Source organism: Beauveria bassiana (assembly GCF_000280675.1).
Source record: "Beauveria bassiana ARSEF 2860 unplaced genomic scaffold BBA_S00007, whole genome shotgun sequence".
Classification (NCBI taxonomy): Eukaryota; Fungi; Ascomycota; class Sordariomycetes; order Hypocreales; family Cordycipitaceae; genus Beauveria; species Beauveria bassiana.
Window position 1 is genome coordinate 639,440 of NW_007930842.1, and position 17,910 is coordinate 657,349.

The 17,910-nt window shown below is 54.2% G+C and overlaps 8 protein-coding genes across 8 annotated transcripts; 4 read left to right on the forward strand and 4 right to left on the reverse strand.

Annotated features, from left to right (window-relative positions):
* Nucleotides 1–187: 187 nt before the first annotated feature.
* BBA_03417 (DNA repair protein rad10) lies at nt 188–1,426 on the reverse strand (the record flags this gene model as incomplete). The annotated part of the gene is made up of 2 exons (XM_008598514.1): nt 188–1,016; nt 1,077–1,426. The coding sequence occupies 2 exons, from the start codon at nt 1,424–1,426 to the stop codon at nt 188–190; spliced, it is 1,179 nt and encodes a 392-aa protein (XP_008596736.1).
* A 1,426-nt stretch (nt 1,427–2,852) lies between these two features.
* On the forward strand, nt 2,853–4,295 carry BBA_03418 (L-galactonate dehydratase; the record flags this gene model as incomplete). Its single annotated transcript, XM_008598515.1, has 2 exons — nt 2,853–3,008; nt 3,099–4,295. 2 exons carry the CDS (start codon nt 2,853–2,855, stop codon nt 4,293–4,295), a joined length of 1,353 nt encoding a protein of 450 aa, XP_008596737.1.
* Nucleotides 4,296–4,987: 692 nt separating this feature from the next.
* BBA_03419 (uncharacterized protein) lies at nt 4,988–5,239 on the forward strand (the record flags this gene model as incomplete). Its single annotated transcript, XM_008598516.1, has 1 exon — nt 4,988–5,239. The coding sequence occupies one exon, from the start codon at nt 4,988–4,990 to the stop codon at nt 5,237–5,239; it is 252 nt and encodes an 83-aa protein (XP_008596738.1).
* A 554-nt stretch (nt 5,240–5,793) lies between these two features.
* BBA_03420 (uncharacterized protein) lies at nt 5,794–6,534 on the reverse strand (the record flags this gene model as incomplete). The annotated part of the gene is made up of 1 exon (XM_008598517.1): nt 5,794–6,534. One exon carries the CDS (start codon nt 6,532–6,534, stop codon nt 5,794–5,796), a length of 741 nt encoding a protein of 246 aa, XP_008596739.1.
* A 1,271-nt stretch (nt 6,535–7,805) lies between these two features.
* BBA_03421 (glucose sorbosone dehydrogenase) lies at nt 7,806–9,364 on the forward strand (the record flags this gene model as incomplete). The annotated part of the gene is made up of 2 exons (XM_008598518.1): nt 7,806–8,093; nt 8,195–9,364. The coding sequence occupies 2 exons, from the start codon at nt 7,806–7,808 to the stop codon at nt 9,362–9,364; spliced, it is 1,458 nt and encodes a 485-aa protein (XP_008596740.1).
* Nucleotides 9,365–9,767: 403 nt separating this feature from the next.
* Nucleotides 9,768–10,899, reverse strand: BBA_03422 (WD domain-containing protein; the record flags this gene model as incomplete). Its single annotated transcript, XM_008598519.1, has 3 exons — nt 9,768–10,527; nt 10,626–10,741; nt 10,894–10,899. The coding sequence occupies 3 exons, from the start codon at nt 10,897–10,899 to the stop codon at nt 9,768–9,770; spliced, it is 882 nt and encodes a 293-aa protein (XP_008596741.1).
* A 2,112-nt stretch (nt 10,900–13,011) lies between these two features.
* On the forward strand, nt 13,012–14,185 carry BBA_03423 (uncharacterized protein; the record flags this gene model as incomplete). The annotated part of the gene is made up of 2 exons (XM_008598520.1): nt 13,012–13,125; nt 13,190–14,185. 2 exons carry the CDS (start codon nt 13,012–13,014, stop codon nt 14,183–14,185), a joined length of 1,110 nt encoding a protein of 369 aa, XP_008596742.1.
* Nucleotides 14,186–15,003: 818 nt separating this feature from the next.
* BBA_03424 (glucan 1, 4-alpha-glucosidase) lies at nt 15,004–17,232 on the reverse strand (the record flags this gene model as incomplete). The annotated part of the gene is made up of 1 exon (XM_008598521.1): nt 15,004–17,232. One exon carries the CDS (start codon nt 17,230–17,232, stop codon nt 15,004–15,006), a length of 2,229 nt encoding a protein of 742 aa, XP_008596743.1.
* Between the last annotated feature and the right edge of the window lie 678 nt (nt 17,233–17,910).

The window sequence follows — 17,910 nt, forward strand, 5'->3', positions numbered from 1 at the left end:
GTGACCTTTATTTGTCTGGTGCAAGAAACGCAAGCTCATCCATGCAAGGCCAGGCCATGCCGAACATGGTGGATAAGAGCAACTCATAGCATCGGAGACCAGCACTACATTCTACCCCGACAAAATGGTACGGGGAACGAAGCATGTGCCCAGTATCTGCAAATAAATCTGCCCAGCGCGCTGGAGGTTATTTGCGAAGCTTTGCCAGCGCAGCAGCAATTCCATCGGAGAGCTCCTCAGCCTGGCCGGCCTGGAACTCCGCTCGTTTGCTGGCCGCCTCTGCGGTTTTGGAAGTGGTAGTCGCCGCCGCTTCCAGTTCGTCATCCTCATCGTCCGTGTCGCCACGAAATTGAAATTGTTTGCCCGAGTTCACTGGCTGGCCTGCTTCGGGGGTCGCCTCGATAGCCGCCGAGGCAGCGGGCATATCTCGCAATGGCACGCGCGAGAGCGGCACGGCGTCTTGCAGCCTTGATCCTCTGTTGGCTGCATCGGGCTCGGCAAGGGCGGCGACGGCGGCTGCGTCGCCAGTGGGCAAGATGCGCTTGGAAGCATTCTTGGCTCGGAATGGTTCTTCAATGGCCGCGCTCCAGCGCTTGACCTTGACACCACCCCAGCCACTCAGCATGCCGAGCTGTTCGGCGTCGGCATTGATGGCGTTCTTTAGGCTGCCAAAATTGGCCACTAGAGCAACTGCGTCCGATTTGTTCAGGCTGCGCGGGACTGTGACAAAGTCCACAAGCCGCTCTGCGTAGCTCGATGACTGTTTGCCGCGAATCGCGTCGAAGCTGGCGTGCTCATAAGCCTTGTAGAGCTCCAAGTAGCGGGCGGCCTCGGCGGCGGACCAGCAGCAGACAATGGTCACATTATTGACCATGGACGTTTTGGACAGCTCTCGAAGTGGATCTTCATGGTTCGGAATGTCAATCATTGTGAGCAGGATCCGTAGGTTGTATTTGCCTTGCAAGTTTCGGATTCGAGTGTAGACGTATTCGGGATGAAGGCGGTGGTATTTGAGACTAGACGGCGAACCTTGTCAGCATATGCTACGTAACTCGATAGCGTCATATATATAGTACCTCAAGAACAGCAAGCATGTCGTTGTTCCAAGGACATAGTCTGCTGGAATATCGCTGTATTCCCATGGCATCGACTTGAGGTGCGTCAGGACCGGATTGCCACGCTGACGGGGTGAAACGAGAATGTTGGAGGCGCCTTGTCTTTGAGGGAGCGATTGGGGAGTCGGTTGGACCACTTTGCCTCCTGATCCTGAGGCTGCTGGAGGTGCCTTGTCTAGTCGTTGTGGCGTGGGCTGCTGGATCTTTTGCGGACGCGGTTGCTGCTGTACCGGTCGGCGGGGGACGGGAATCGAATCAGCGGCGGCCATGGCGGCCAACAGCGCATCGTCAGCGCCGTATTCGTCAGCCATACCGGATCGATTCCTTATTTCCGTTGTTTGGCCGACTAAATGGGCATCAACATGCCGTTGCAACGTACAACTGGAGGAGTGCTTGGTAGAGAAATTCACGGTCGCGGCGCGAGACCCCACTGCAGACAAGTCGACCAGGCCATGACGTATCTAAGTTGCCTCTACCTACGCCGCGAACGGATCGGAAGAAAGTCTAGATACCAAATGAGGAAGCATTATCTCGATCTTAATCATGTTTAGCTTCTTGAAATATATATGAAGCGAACTACCATTTAAATCGTAATCGTCAATGTGGCTGCTACGAAGAAGCCCCGAACCTAGCCCCGTGGCTTTCCCACGACAGGCGCTGGACTAAATTCATGTTTACTTTTGGAAATAGGTTGCTGGTTACAGCGGAAACGCCCCATTTGAAGTTCCGTGACGACGATTGCTTATTGTCGAAATGTTCGCAAAGCCATAGTACAGCCATTGCTTGCTTTTGAGTGCGTGTGAGTATCACTGCTTGTGACTAGCTATCTCATCAAGCAGAAGAGAAATAGTCTCAGAGGTTGACCAAGTTAGTCCGACTAAGAGCTTGAGCTTCAGTATTTCCAGAGAGATTCAGAAGAGGGCTCGTCAATAGTAGGTGGTTCACTAATTGCCGACCACATAGTGCTTGTAATAAACGAGCAGCCCTTCCAGATTAAACTTCAAGGCTGTTGAAACACGATATCTTGAGCAACTTGTATCGAAAAAAGCCGTATGCGATTCAACGTATTCGCGAGTGGCAGAATTAGCCGTCGGTAAAATCAACCAGGTAGTTGGTGGTGGAGCAGCGCATTCAACCAGCACAAGACGGCAACAATGGTCGTGCCAAGTAGAGGATATAGGGGAGAATTTCATGTCACGGTCAGGATTGGATAATCCAAATTATGAATACGGTTTGAGCTTGAATTCGCGTTTCGTGAGCTGAATTGTTCTTCTTACATCAATTCGGGTGGGGAGGTGAGCAGTTTATGAGAAGTTGCGCGCTGTGCTCGCGAAGCAAACACCAGTATCTGACATCAAGCTGAATCACCCTCAAAGAAACAAACCAGATGCTATCTATCAACTGAAAGAAATCAAAACTTCCATCTCGAATTCCATTCTACGCAATATCAATGGCCGACTTTGGGTAGCCGTGTATTGATGTACCCCCATCCGGCCCCCCACTTCGGCCTCAAAGCCGTGGCCGGCAAACCGGCTGTCCCTCCTCCGCCAAATGACCATCCCGACGCCTCTAAATGACACGCTATGTTGGGGAACCTCATTGTGATTATTCATTTCAAATTTCCACCTAATAGAAATACATTATCAATATTTCGCTCATCCCCATTACCCATTCCTCTCTCGATTTTCCTCAAGCACTTTTCCGCCCCTCCTCCCCCCCGCCCCCGCAATCTTCATAATGGCCGAGATTACCATCACCAGCTTCAAGTCGCGCGACGTGCGCTTTCCGACGTCGCTCGACAAGACTGGCTCAGACGCCATGAATGCTGCGGGCGACTACTCTGCTGCATACTGCATTCTTGAAACAGACTCTCAGTATGCTGGCCATGGCATGGTATGCAAAATCTTTTGTCGTCGTCGAGCATCACGCCACACAACTCTTATCAAAAAATATCGATTGCTAAACTGCACTGCTTCATTTCAGACCTTTACCATTGGCCGCGGCAACGACATTGTCTGCGCTGCAATCGATCAAGTCGCCGATCGCCTCCGCGGCAAGACCCTCTCCTCCCTTGTCGCAGACTGGGGCAAGACGTGGCGCTACCTCGTCTCCGACAGCCAGCTACGCTGGATCGGCCCGGAAAAGGGCGTCATTCACCTGGCTCTGGGCGCCGTTGTCAATGCCGTCTGGGACCTGTGGGCCAAAGTCCTCGGCAAGCCCGTGTGGCGCATCGTCGCCGACATGACCCCCGAAGAGTACGTCCGCTGCATAGACTTTCGCTACATTACCGACGCCATCACCCCGGAGGAGGCGCTGGCGATGCTGCAAATCACAGAGTCTGGAAAGGCGCAGCGCATCGAGGAGGCGCTTGCCGACAAGGCCGTCCCTGCTTACACGACCAGCGCCGGGTGGCTGGGTTACGACGAAGGCAAAATGAAGCGTCTGCTGCACGAGACGCTTGCCAAAGGCTACAAGTACTTCAAGCTCAAGGTCGGTGGTGGTATTGAGGAGGACCGTCGTCGTCTGGGCATTGCGCGCGAAGTCATTGGCTTCGACAAGGGCAACGTCCTCATGGTGGATGCCAATCAGATCTGGTCCGTCCCCGAGGCCATTGAATATATGAAACAGCTGCGCGATTTCAAGCCCTGGTTCATCGAGGAACCCACATCTCCCGACGATATCTTTGGTCACAAGGCTATCCGCGAAGCGCTTAAGCCTTATGGCATTGGGGTCGCCACTGGTGAAATGTGCCAGAACCGCGTCATGTTCAAGCAGCTGCTCATGAACGGCGCCATCGACGTCTGCCAAGTAGATGCCTGTCGTCTCGGCGGCGTCAACGAAGTTTTGGCCGTTCTCCTCATGGCCCGCAAGTTTGGCGTGCCGATTGTGCCGCACTCTGGTGGCGTTGGGCTGCCCGAGTACACACAGCACGTTAGCACGATCGACTACGTCGTCGTCAGCGGCAAGCAGTCGGTGCTGGAGTACGTGGACCACTTGCATGAGCACTTTTTGCACCCCTCTGTCATTGTCAATGGCTACTACCGCACACCGATAGAGCCAGGATACAGCGTGGAAATGAAGCCAGAGAGCATGGATCAATTCACGTATCCTGGTGTACAGGGCGTGAGCTGGTGGACGAGCGAGGAAGCCAAGCCAATTCTGACGGGCGAGAAGATTTAGTCTTAGAATAGTACATAACGATATTCACACTAAGTCTGATGTGGCTTTGAATGCGAATACGTCGATTCATACACACCCACAAGCATGTAAATATGGGCTGTTATTTAGCTGCGACTTAAAGAAGCTCGTTAAAGGAGTGCTATGTAACGATCGAAACCCCACTGCACGCAATAATACGACTGGTTTTTTCCATCTTGCCATTGCGGAGCTTGCCAGCTTCAAGGCTCCAGCAGCCACTAACGAGGCTGCCGCTGAAGGGGCTCATGTCGGCTCTGCCTAGATGAGGGATTGTCATGATGCATAGTACATATCGGCATTTTCCTTTTCTAGCCGCAGAGTTACAGCTGCTATACATTTTGCGGATCCTTGACATCCTATCGGAACGACCCTGTGCAAATTTTATTTCTAGGCTATTTGGGGGGCTTCATGTCTGCCGCGCACTAATGCAAAGATCACAAAGAGAGCGGCGACATTCGTATTTGGACATTGGCCGACTGTCCGGTGTTTGTAGTATCACTTTGGCCCATTCTTTGAATGTGACACGGAAGTCGGCGTTGAGAGCAATCTGCCCACTTGGCGGAGAATGCATGAGCAATAGCAGCAATAGCACTCCTTCCCTTCTATAAAGATGCGTGACTCCGCACTATCGAGTGACAGAACCATAGCCAAGACCATTTCCTTCAATATACAAAATGCAAATCATCAAGTCCATCATCGCCGTTACCACGCTCGTGGCTCCCGTGGTCATGGCAGTCAACATTGGTGACGGATGTAATCGCAATATCGAGAAAGACTACACCGCTTGCGATAATGGCAGAACCAACATTATTTACTGCGATCCCGGTTCGTCCAGGTGGACGTGGGCGTATACTTGTAATGGAGGCTGCTGCCGCAACAATCCTCCGAGATCTGGTGGCGGCTCCTACGCGTCCTGCGGCTGCTAAAAGACCCGGACAAATATCAAGTAATTGGAATGCATGGTTATGAAGGCAAGCTTTGCTAACAATATTCTGAATAGGCCGAGACGTACTGTTTGTAAAAGAGTCTGTGTTGTGGGCCCCTCAGACGCAATGTCCCGGCTTGATTGGGTTCTTGTCGAGGACTAGCTGCTTAGGTCAAAGACAAAGAATATCAGGCTGAATAAAGTCAAATACATTCAATTCATTACAACTCTACTTGTACCTCCCGGTTTTGTGTGATGGGTGGGGATCGTCGAGTGCTGTCTATTTGGTGGACAAGTTGGCCCTGCGAATTGAGCAACGCACAGAGCGCGAACAGAGACAAGTTACGACGTCGAGAACCGCACGAGGCTTTGAATCTATTCTTGTTCTAGATCAGAGCTGCATTGCGTAGAAAGCTCTGCGGGATTATGGGCAAAGAATTTGTCCGCACAAAGAAATAAAGGACACTGATGCCAAGAAACAATGGCCTGTGTTATTTCACGAACATCAAGCTATATGCAGTCCTTTTCCGCTCAGCATTTTGATAGCTACTTTCATCATGACTCATCCGCGTATCTGCTTGCTGAAATTGCCCATTTCTTCAAGTCCTCGTCAGACATTCGAAGCAGCTCTCCATACGTCATTTGCTCGCCGTTTTCTTCATCAATTAGATGAATATTATCCGGAGGGCACGAAAACCATTTTTGGTAATCGTAACATTTCCAGTCCCAGATACGCGCATCTGTACCCATAACGACAAAGCACTCTGCAAGCTGGCAAAACGTAGACTTGAGCGTTGCGGATTGGTTGTAGAACCAGTACTCGTCGCTCGGGTCGGCGCAGATGCGTAGGCGTCGCACTAGATGCCCGCAGTTTCGAAATCGAGTGTACGGCTCTTGGTCATCCTGTAGATAGATGACATCTGCATGGTAATTGACCCATGCATATGAGGCACTGCTCCCGGGCGTCAAAATCATCGGTTCGTACAGTCCAATGGAACGCGTCTCTCGACAGACGTCCAGCACGGGCGGCTTGTGAAGGGCCACGGCATACAGCTCCAGTGGCAGTTGCGTCATGGTCGTAGGGTCCTTTTGATTCTGGCGACGGCGACGCACCGCGGCTGAATCGGATTCCCATCCCGGACCGTGCGTCGCCCGTGAGGTGTTGATGGCCTCGGCGCGCTGGTTGCCAACCCAGCACGTCACAGGCACGATGCGTGGCTCAATGGCGTGGCGCCAGATGCAGGCGCGAATCTCGGGTGGCAGCTCGGAAAAGAGCTGGAATTCACGATTCTTCATTATGCAGCAAGTTGAGAACAAAAGACACTCATGCCAACAAAGGAGAAGAAGAAGAAGAAGAAGAAGAAGAAGAAGAAACCCCGGATCGTTTTCAAGCGTCGCTGAGCCCAACCCCACTAGCATCTGAGCTGTTAGTTTCGTCAGTGGTTCCTTGGCCACGAGGCTTGTCGCTATAACGAGCCCTCTTTCTCATTTTTTTTATGATTGAGTATGCAATTAAAACTTTGGGCTATTATCCTTCTTGTGACTGGTCGATTTTGCAGGCTGAAAAGCGTACATCTGCACTTTCGGGATGTATACTAATGATTACGCACTTACACTAGTAAACGGCAACGTGCGAAACTAAACCAGCAGAGGGCATCATCCTTATATGATACATTCAGCCAGCGTATTCATACTGGTTTGAAGAGTTCTGCTCATCGCACATGAGTTCCGGCTAGCTGCACCATGTACGTGCTGCATGTGAAACGGGGAGTTGTCAAAGTACATTGTAATCTGTGTGTGTCCCATGTGGATAGAAGTACTTCCGAAAAAGGCAGTTTGGTTACCTACCTTATTTACCCCGCCAACTCGGCGAGCCAGCGAACAACCTCGTTCGTATTCGAGCTTAGATCACACGAAAAAAAGGCGTTTCCACTATTTGCCCTGATGTCCAATGATTCGCCCGATAGTCATTACCTTCAGGCTACCTGCAACAGGCCAGCTTTCGATGCGAGAGCACTCGTCATGCGCTGGAACATAGCTGATTAGAGACTGCAAACAAGTGGGCAACTTGTCTTTCAAATATTACATTGTAACTCTGGCCAATTTAGATCCCACAGTATAAATTGTGAAATCTTATATACCATCTCGAGCACCCTCAAATTGCCGTGATCCTATGCCTCGAGTCTTGCTGGTTGATTTGGCTGTATGCCTTCAGCTGTTCCAAGGAATCGCGACGAAAAAGGCAAGGCTTCGGAGACAGCTTTCCAGGGTGCCCCTCCACGCTTGTCCGTGCCCCGCTCCGCTTCAGACTGAGAACAGTTTCAAATCCTCAGCTGAGCTGAAGAAAAGGCTGAAAGGATGAAATTTCCATCTCACATTCTTGTCAAGTGCCCATTAATCGCGCGGTAGCGAACTTGTAAGTCTGACGTACCGGTTTTGGGTTTGCAGCAACTGCTCCTGGCACTGAACCAGATCCTGAACCCCGTCGCCTTCGGGTAATTTAGTCGCCACCCGCGGAACTACAAAAGTAACAAGGAGCTCTACAAGGTGTTTTTCGCATATCCGCCATGGCGTTGAGATCAATCATTGCCTCGGCGCTGCTGCTTACTGGCGCCGTCTCCGGCGACTGCTCCAACAAGCTCGCCGTCAGCTACCCCGCGCCCGTCGCCGCCCAGGGCTGGTCCTACCAGCTCGTCGCCAACGGCTTCACCAAGCCCCGCGGCATCCAATTCGACAAGGACGGCGGTCTGCTGGTCATTGACGCCGGCGCCGGTCTCGTGCACCTGAGTCTCAAAGACGATGGCAACACGTGCGTCTCCGTCGACAAGAAGACGACGCTCCTCGCGAGCAGAGAGGTAAAAAAAAAAAAGGCTGTGGCGGGGTACCCCCGGGCCCCTCAATGCCGTGTAAGATGGGGAGTTGAGAGAGAAAATTCGCTAACCGGCAATGTTCGCAGCTCAACCACGGCATCGCGTTGACAGAGGATGGTAAGACGCTGTATGCTTCGTCGGCGGACAAGGTATACGAGTGGACATATGACTCCAAGACGGTTACGCTTGGTGACGCCAACCGCACCATTGTCACCAACATGAGCAACTCGGATCACACCACGCGCACGCTGCTCCTTTCCCGGAAGAAGCCCGGCATTCTTCTCGTCTCCCGCGGGAGCCAGTCCAATGAGGACAGCAACGCCGAGGACCTCGACTCGGGCCACTCGCAGATTCGCAGCTTCGACCTCTCCCAGCTCGGCTCCGGCTCCGGCTCCGGCTCCTCCTCCTCCTCCTCCTCCTCCTCCGTCACGCCGTACGCGTACCTCGACGGGCACGTCATTGGCTGGGGCCTGCGCAACTCGGTCGGCGTGGCAGAAGACCCTTCCTCCGGCGGCCTCTGGTCCGTCGAAAACTCCGTCGACCAGCTGCACCGCAAGGGCCGCGACATTCACCAGGACAACCCCGCCGAGGAGCTCAACTACCACGGCACCGTCGGCCAGGACGACGACGGCGGCGGCGGAAACAACAGCAACAACAACAAGACGCAGGGCGGCAACTACGGCTATCCCGTGTGCTACGCCATCTGGAGCCCGGACAATTTCCCAGACCTCGGCGCGCTCACCACGGCGTCGCAGTTCCCCGACGACGACGCCCCCGGCAACGTCACCGACGCCGCCTGCAACGACGACTACGTCGCCCCGCGGCTCGCCTTCCAGGCCCACACAGCCCCGCTCGACATCAAGTTTGACGCCGACGGCGCCTACGCGTACATCTCCTTTCACGGCAGCTGGAACCGCGAGGCGCCCGTCGGCTACCGCATCGCCCGTGTCGCCTTCAAGGACGGCCAGCCCGCCGCCGCCAGGGACAGCATGGACGCCGCCGTCGACGTGCTCGCCACAAAGGATCTGTCCAACTGCCCGGACAGGTGCTTCCGCCCCGTCGGTCTCGCCTGGGACGACAAGGGCCGCCTGTGGTTCTCGTCGGATAGTACCGGCGAGATTTTTGTCATGCAGCACGACGGCAGCTCTGGTGGTGGTGGGAATGGCAAGGACGGGAAAAGTGTCGCAGGTCGTAGAGCCCCCGAGCTTGTTGTTGTGGCTTTCGTCGTTACTGCCGTTGCTGCTTTTTTGTCATGATAGTGTTGATGGCTGTCACCATCACCAAATAAAAAGGACCATATGTCGAGGGATATATATTACAGACTGCAGACATGGCAATAAATTACAACTTATAGGATTGAATGCCTTGATGATTTTGTATTACAACTCATTACGCGTATAGTTCAAGTTAGGCTCATGGGCTAGCTTGACCAGCTCTCTATATCCGACTCTGCCACTGGCAACCGTCCAGTCTCACGCCTCATGCTGTTCGTGTCATTTGTTTTGTCGTGGGATATCTTCCATGAAAGACGCCGATTGCTTTTCTCTTCTCACCTATCCTCCCAAATCCTGACGCAATCCGCTTGCAGACTCTTCGGCGTAGTTGTGTATGTATATCGTGATTCGGGCTCGGTTTCTGTTCTTGCTTCTGACAAGCTTCTCAATCCTCTATCTTCTTGACGCATTCCCACTCGCCGCGGAGATTCTCCTTCCACAGAGAAACCTTGTTGTCGGCACCGCTAACAGCGAGCACATTGCCGCTGAGGGACCAGCTCACGCGCCAGACGGGCGCCTCGAAGTCGAGCGTCTTGCTTTCCCACTCGGCAGCGCCGCCCGTCGTCGAATCCGAGGTCCAAATGCGAACTGTTTTATCCTGTGAAGCTGAGGCAATGTACGACCTTTTGAGGACCGTGGGTGACCAGGCCACATCGCGAACCCAGTCTGAATGGCCGGTGAGGGCTTCTCCCTCTTGCTTGTATGACTGAGTGGCCGGGTCAAAAGCCCAGATCTTGACAACATTGTCGCTACCGCCAGTGACAAAGCGGCGGTTGCCAGCGGCAGCGGGGCCGGGGGAGCTGCTGACGATGCTACCGGGGGCGGTTGCGGGAGCCCAGGAGACCGAGTTGACGCCGAGCCCGTGAGCGGGAAAGGTGGTGTTGTCGAAAGCCGAGTCCTTGAACTCAAGAACGCTAACGTTTCCATCGGAAGAAGCGCAGGCTAACAGGCAGCCTGCCTCGTGTGGCGCCCACGAGACAATGTTGACCGAAGCCTTGTGTAGCGGAAAGTCGTAGATGCGCTGCCACTGGTGCTGCGGACCTTGTTCCTTCCAGATGAAAACCTTGCCGTCATAACCGGCCGACGCGAGAATGTTTCCGTACTTGGGATGGGCCCAGGCGACGCACCATACAGCGCCTTCATGACTGCAAACGATATCCGTTAATTATTGCGCCAGGTGCTTATGTACGTCGTCGCCGAGTGAAGCTGCAGTGGGGGGGGCGGAGTTGAATGGTCAGCTTACCCCTTCAGAGTCTCGATTAGCCTCTGAGATTCGCCCTCGATTTCGAATATTCTGATTGTGCGGTCGCTGGAGCAGGTGGCCAGCTTTCGTCCGTAATAGTCGAGGACGGCATCATGCTGTGGGGAGGTATCTGTTAGCTTAGGCGGTATCGCGACTTGCAAGGAGAGGGCAGAGAATGTTCGCGTCGCTCAGTCTCTCTAGCGAGTTTTACAGCTAGTCTCAGCATGTTCAAGCGACATTCGAGCCTGATCCCTAGTTTCGTACGTACAATCATGTCATCATGGCCGGAGTTGGAGATGACTTGCGCCGCCTGTGTATTGATTAGCTGCCAGGCCTAGAATTGACGGTATCACAAGCTACAAGAAGAAATCAAGCATACCATTTTATCTGTGACAGCTCCAGTTCGTTAATTGGAAGGAGAAAAACAGGCTTGATGTGACCCAAGAAAGAATAGTAAGACGGAGAGTCGCGGACGCCAGCGCAGTAGTAGCTCAGGCACTGGTGATGGGGACAGATGGCAAGGGGACGACTGATGCACGTGATGCGTGCCCCACTTGTCTGCCAGATGGTACCCGCCAAGAGCTCGAGATTCAAACCACTACATCACACATTTCCAGCAACTGTTTTTGTTCAAATTATATACAGGGTCGATTTGCGATTGAATACGCTAGGGCGCCTAGTTATGGATCGAGAAAAGAAAGAAGCTGCACAACGAGCAGAAAGCAACACAGTCCCAGAAAGGTCATGATGGGCGCCGCTGTCAGGATGCAAGCTAATCGCCAAGTATACGCTTCAAAGCTGCTGATGCCTGCAGCTTGGAGGGAAGAAAATGCAGCCTTGGTCCGTCCTTCCCCTCGTCCCAACCACCAAAACACTCCCCCACACTCCAATTCAGCAGTTCCGATTCCGGGTGCTCTAGATATGGCAGGGTCTTATCCTTCCAAGCGGCAATGGTAACGTACCAATCTGCGAGGTGTTTGCCGAGGGGAGAATCACATCGACACAACTCCGGTGTTGTTTCTCTATCTGCGGCATGGAGGGTAAAAGACTGCAGTTCGGGGCATTGGTAGGCGAGACTGTGGCTGAAGCGAGTGACATCGACCAGGTCAGACCAGCGTAGCACCAGGTGCCTCAGTGGCAGGCTTTTGTAGGCTTGGATGATGTCGAGGAAGTCAGTGGCGCGTGCGGTACAGCCCAGATATACAATGGTTCGGTCTGGTATCAGCCAGTATACGACTGTGGATGACGATCCGGGGGTACTACCGCTGGGCAGCAGCTTTGTGTACAGTTGCTTCATCAATCGTCGCGATTCTTGACAAACAAAACCGACTCGAAAGGGCGCTACGCCAACCGGTTTCATCCGTATGAGCAGACCACTGGCCTGGAGATTGATGTGAGGATGTGAAGTGTACCAGACGGCCCATTCGCAAAGCGCCTCTCGCCACACATGATGGCGGATTTCAGGAGGAAGTTGTTGAAAAAGCGGAAAATATGTTGTTGGCACCATTTCTTTGCTCTGTTCTTGTCGCTGCTGCTGCTCGCTATCGCTAGCTATAGTTTTGAGTCGATGCAAGATGATTGAAGATTTGCGGGCAGGGGAACAGCTCCCTTTTGTGTATCGACCGCATTCTTTCGGCCTGCGGATTTTATCACAAATAGACTGCAGATTGGGGCTGGAGATGAAGAGTTCATCAAAGGCCATTTAGGTCTGGCAGATGCAGCCACATGCAGAGTGATGGACACGAAGCGCTGCAGAAGGTTCAACCCCGACGTATGAAGCTCAGGCTCCCCGATTATTCAGCGCACTAATAGATGGTGCGCTCGTGGTGCGCTCGTGGTGCGCTCGTGGTGCGCTCGCCTCAAGATCAAGCCTTTGCAGTGCATTGCCGCACCTTCATCCGCCAATACCTGCTGTTGCACGTCCTGCCAAACCCTGTTTCTTTCTGACTGTGTTGCGCCGAGAAACTGACGCCTCACGGCACCTGTACCTTAATCCATGGCTGCATGACAGGGTAACAGCTTATTCGTGTCCCGACAAGCCTCGGGGCCCCGCCACGGCCGCCTCAAAAGCCACTGTAGTCACAGGCCAGTTCCTCCCGTGTGGCTCCACTTTGCTGGGCCCGACCCCAGGCTTACACAGATGGGCAGTTGCCACGGCCTCGGCTCCGTTTGTCATCTACATCCCTCAAATTCATTTTTATCAGGGAGCTGTCTCACCCAGTCCGTCCCCCATAAGCTCTTTCTATTACTGTTGAGATACTATAACCACTTCATTGGACTTTTGTGTGTCTTCATATCCAACGCACCTTATCGATAAACGTTCCCGTGCGGCACTCGTCATCTCCCCTCCATCCGACGACGCAAGCCGCGCTCCTCCACAGCAACCATGGCCGACGCTTCCTGTAGCGGCGGAACGCCTTTCAAGCAGCTAATAGACCATCAGTCGCGCGATGTCAGCCATCACCAAGACCGTTTGGTTAACGGCAACCAAACCCGCGGGGTACGTATTCTAATGCTCCTTTTCTTGCCTCGGCCGATGCTAATCAAGGCTTCTCCGCTTGCAGGCTTTTCGATCAAGGCCTCAGAACATGGCGCAAGGCCCTCAAGAATTTGACGCTTTTATGGGCACGCCAGCTGGTCTTCCAGGCATGCACCACGATCCCGCGGGCCGACTCGCCGCTCACGCCGCCGCCCTGAACCCCGCGCAGGCCGCCGCCAGTCACTTTGGGCCGGCTGTCGCCCACGACCTCGCATATCAGACGTCTTCCGGCGGTCCCGAGTTGGGCAACAACTGGGCGGCGGACTTTTCGAACTTTGCCGCTCAGCAGCAGCAGCGCCAGCCCTTGCAGCAGCCGCAACCGCAGCAGCGACAGGGCCCCATATATGCCGGCGCCGCCAACCCCATGCAAACGAACTTTCAAAGCGCCTTTGCGCCGCACCCGACGAACTTCTCCTCCTTCTTTGCACCCGCGGGTGGTGCCTACGCCCAACCACAGGCCGCCACCGTTGGCGAGGCTGACTTTGACCAGGAGATGGCGAAGTGGATGGCTAGCAACGCCGCCACCGGCAACATGGCGCAGGTTGATGCCGCCATGGAGCAAATGGCCCGCGAGCTCGAACTCAACGAGCAGGCACTCGCGGAGGGCACTGATGCTGCGACGACGACAGCCGCCGCTGCGCATGATGAAAAGCACTTTTCGGACCTCGGCGTCCCTGAACTTAACAACCTGACGCTCGAGAACCGCGAGGCGCCGATTGTCACGCCGCCCGAGCCCCTTCAGGAAGAAAACACAGCAGCCGAGATGCTCTCAGACGACGCACGCAACAAGTCGGCCGTCTCCGAGGCGGCGGAGCGGCTGCTCGAGTCGGTGCAGCACGAGAGCGGCGAAAAGTGGCAGAATTCCGTGTTTCTCGCTCTGATGCGCGATTTTCGTGACGGCAAAAAGGACATTGTTGGCAACGAGGTACAGCCGACAGACGGGCCTTCTGGAGAAGGCGATGTGTCCGCCGTCGCCACCGCTGCGGAGACTATTGGCGACGACGCGCCAGCAGCAACGTGACTGGTTTCTGAGGAAGGGATAGCCAGCAAAACACTCGCGGCTGCGCCACCGCACGCCGCGCTATTCTCGCGCGAAGCTCAACAACGGGAAGCCGGCCGCGAGAATGTGAACAGCGCACAGCAGGCCCGGCCGAGGCCTGACCCGCGCATCTTCCTCTGTCCGCCCCGGCAGAGGTCATGCGCATATCACATGGCCGATCCCTTTCTGTGAAACGACACGATAGGGTTCTGATTCACCAGCCGCCTGATTGGCGCTATTTATATGCATGCAAAACTACCTATAGAGGAGGCAGGGTTTAGAAGGGGAAGGGGGAGCTGTACGAACGAGATGGAATTTTGAAGGGTAACAACGCGGCCAAGCTGGATACTCAGTCCTAATCACATCTGTATAACACGGGTCTTTGACTTCTGTTGCTTGTTCAAATATTGTGACATTTTTTTATTTCATTTATGCTTCTGCCGCAAAATACATACATACATAACCGTATCAGCCTCCACTACGATTTTTGGAAATGGCGACACGCCCGACCCATCAGTCAATGTAAATGGGAAAGAAGAAAAAAACTAAGCCCTAAGCAATCAAATGCGTATTCCTTTGCTGCATTCGAGCAAATAATAGAATTGACCATCATAAAAAGGAAAAGGGGGAAGAGAACGCCCCGCGATCAGCGTGGGAAAAAAACCATTGTCATATAAGATTTTTGAAAATCAACATTAGCATTGCAAATGCTCCAAAAGAAACCGAAACGCCGTATTTATCGCTCTCGATGTAATATATTAACACACGCCGTCAGGAAGAGAATGTCCCATAGGAGTCTTTTACTGTGACCAAAGACAGCCGCAAGGTGTGAATTCTATGGCATTGCGAGGGGCAATGCTGGACATTTCCGGGTCGCCATCCCTATTATTGTTTGGATTCTCGCTGTTGTAGGCGTCAGGAGTGAGGTCGGCCCGGTGCATAGTGTTGGAAGTCTCGTTAATGTCCATCGACATGAGATCACCGTTGGGGTGGAACAGGGGTGCAATATTGCCATGACTGTTCATCGCGTACTTGAAGCACTTGACAGGCTCATTGGTTGGCACGCGGCGCTCCAACATTCGTAAAAGTCTGGGATAGGGCGACAGTGGGTCAAAAGGCATCTCGTCCAAATCAAAGTTGCCGAAGTTCGAGTCGCTGTTTGGAGATGGTGTGCGGCCTGGCCACTGCGACGTTGTGGCCGTCGCGGAGGCAAATGAGGCGCTTGGAGATGCCGTTACGTTTTGACCGGGATAGATGAGAATTTCCAGTACCGTCTTCGGCCAGGTGCAGACCCACATGCAGTCACCAGGTTGCGGCTGGTACCTTGATCTCATGAACCTCGACCTCTGCGAGTTGACATTGCCCAATACCGCAGGCAGTCCCGGTGAAATCCAGTCTCGTTTGCGCTTGGGAGTCAGGTCGTTCTCCCGTACAATGACAGTCTTGTCATAGGAAACAGATGACCACCACGCAGGGCCGCGCGTGTCTCCGTCTATGCTATCGTTGACAAGCGTCAGCTTCACTGGATCCTTAATGAAAGGCGGCTGGGTGCCCCATAGCAGTTGAGATTGGGTGTTGTTGATGGGCTTGAGCGTGAAGTTGTATCGCTCAGTAGAAGGCCGAGTGGCGTCGGGAACGATGTTGATCGAGTAAAATCGGAAAGCCATATTACAACTCCAGGCTGCGAGCTGACTAGGGTCACCGACACACAATCGCCTAGTACTGCCGCCGTCTAATTGTGGGAGCGAGAATGCGCCAACAGGCAATGGCAAAAGCGCGGTAGGAACGGTTGGCAGTGGTTGGATATCAACAGCCGTGGGGCTCGGGTTATGGTCGGGATCTGATGTAGGCCGCGGCCGCGGCCGCTTCTCCTTGCCCGACGAGCTCTTTGTCAAAACAGTTCCGACAACTGCACCCATGACACTGCCCAGGATGAGCCCAACAAGAACCAGGCAAATAGACCAGTATGGAATGACGCCCCAGAGTTTTCTCCTCGCCCTGCGTTGCCATTTGGTCTGGATTTCAGGTTCTTTTTCAGAGTAAGTCTCGTCAGATGACGGGTTGTCGCGATATGTGGAAATTGTTCTGATTGAATGTCTTGAATGTCTTGAATGCCTCGAGATTGTCGGCATCAGGTCGTCATCGGCAGAGGCAAACGGATTTTCTTGGGGAACTTCGCCAGTGTTCTGTACCTCCGGGGTAACAATTGTAGTAGCAGCTGATCCACTACCCGAAGCCTCTTCATTGTGTGCATGCTGCACCGGAGTTTGTGCAGAACCAACAGCGGTAGCAATACCGGGTGCAGGCTTAGTAGAAAAGGCCACTTCGGGGTATCGAGAGTAGGGAGGAAGTTCTTCCGTGTGACCAAGCGGCCCTAATAGGTCGCCGATGTCCTCACCGTCGGGCCCTATCTGGCGTTCATATGGTGCCGCTAGTCCGGTGAAGCCGACAGGAATGGCTTGTTGATTGGCTTCAACAGGTGCGGCTGCGGTGCCCTGTGTATATAGCGTATATGGGTGAGTAGGGCCACGGGGGCCAGTGTATGAGGATGGGCGGTTGCCACGGACGCTTCGGTCGGTAGCGTTACTTGCGGTTCGTTGGGGATACATGCCGTATGGATGCACAGGATTCGAGGGGCCACGGTATGGAGCCTCCACTCGCAGCGGCGGGACACCATTCCCGCCCGTTTGGTTCGCGTTGGTGGCATTGGAGCCGTCCGCACGGATAGTGAGTGAATCGTGAGGCCTAGGGGCCTTGACAACGCTGGAAGGTCGATGATTCCATTTGGAAAATGACGGATTGACGGCTTGGGGAGGCGGCAGCAACGGGCCCGAGGGAAGAGGCGCCGGGCGTCGTAGAGATGGCGGAACGGGACCAGATGGTCGAAAGCCATCGGGGATAGCAGCACTGGCAATTAGGTCATAGTCCTCCTGGGTGATGGAAGATACGGTCGAGGCCGTCGAGGCGCTACTTGATGTCGACGAGGAGCGTTGCCGGCTGCCGCCAGAGGCACGGCGGGAGTTGTCCATGGCAAGCCACAGCGTGCGAGGCTTCGTCTAGATTCGAGATGTGCAATCGGGAGGCGGGAAGGCGGCTTCGGTAGACGTGTTGAAATGGCGAAAGGCGGACTGCAGCCCTCACCCGAGCGAGGAGGATGGCAGTCACGCTGGCGAAACCCACGAACTCGCTGGCTGGGCGAGTCTGGGCAGAGCCAGGCCGAAGAAGGGGGAGAAGTGCAGAACGGGTCGCAGCGGTCGTACTTGGCGATGACGGATGAATGAGTGTGATTGAGAGTAGAGGCCGCGGGCTGCAATGGGGCGATGATGAGGGACGAGATGGCCAAGGAGTCGAAAGACTCTGCGAGATTGCGTGAAGGCCCGGATATGGTGATCAGGAGTGCTTGGCACGCACGGAACTCGACATGGGGGGATCGAGAGGCTGAGCAGCCAGCAGCCAGCAGCCAAACAAGGCCGCTCAGCGGGCAGCCCTGGTGAGAGGGACGGTGACAGGACGTGTGGGCGGAGCACAGCAACACCAGCGTGGCCTGCCAGCCAACCAAAAGAGCGGGGCTCAAGTTGGAAAAAAACAGTGGTAAGAGAAAAGGTGTCTCTGGGCTATACGCACAAACCTTGCTACATGCTAGCAACTCTAGGTACCTACTCCGTATACAGTTTGGCTTTGGGGCTTTCTGTGCACGAGAAAGAGGC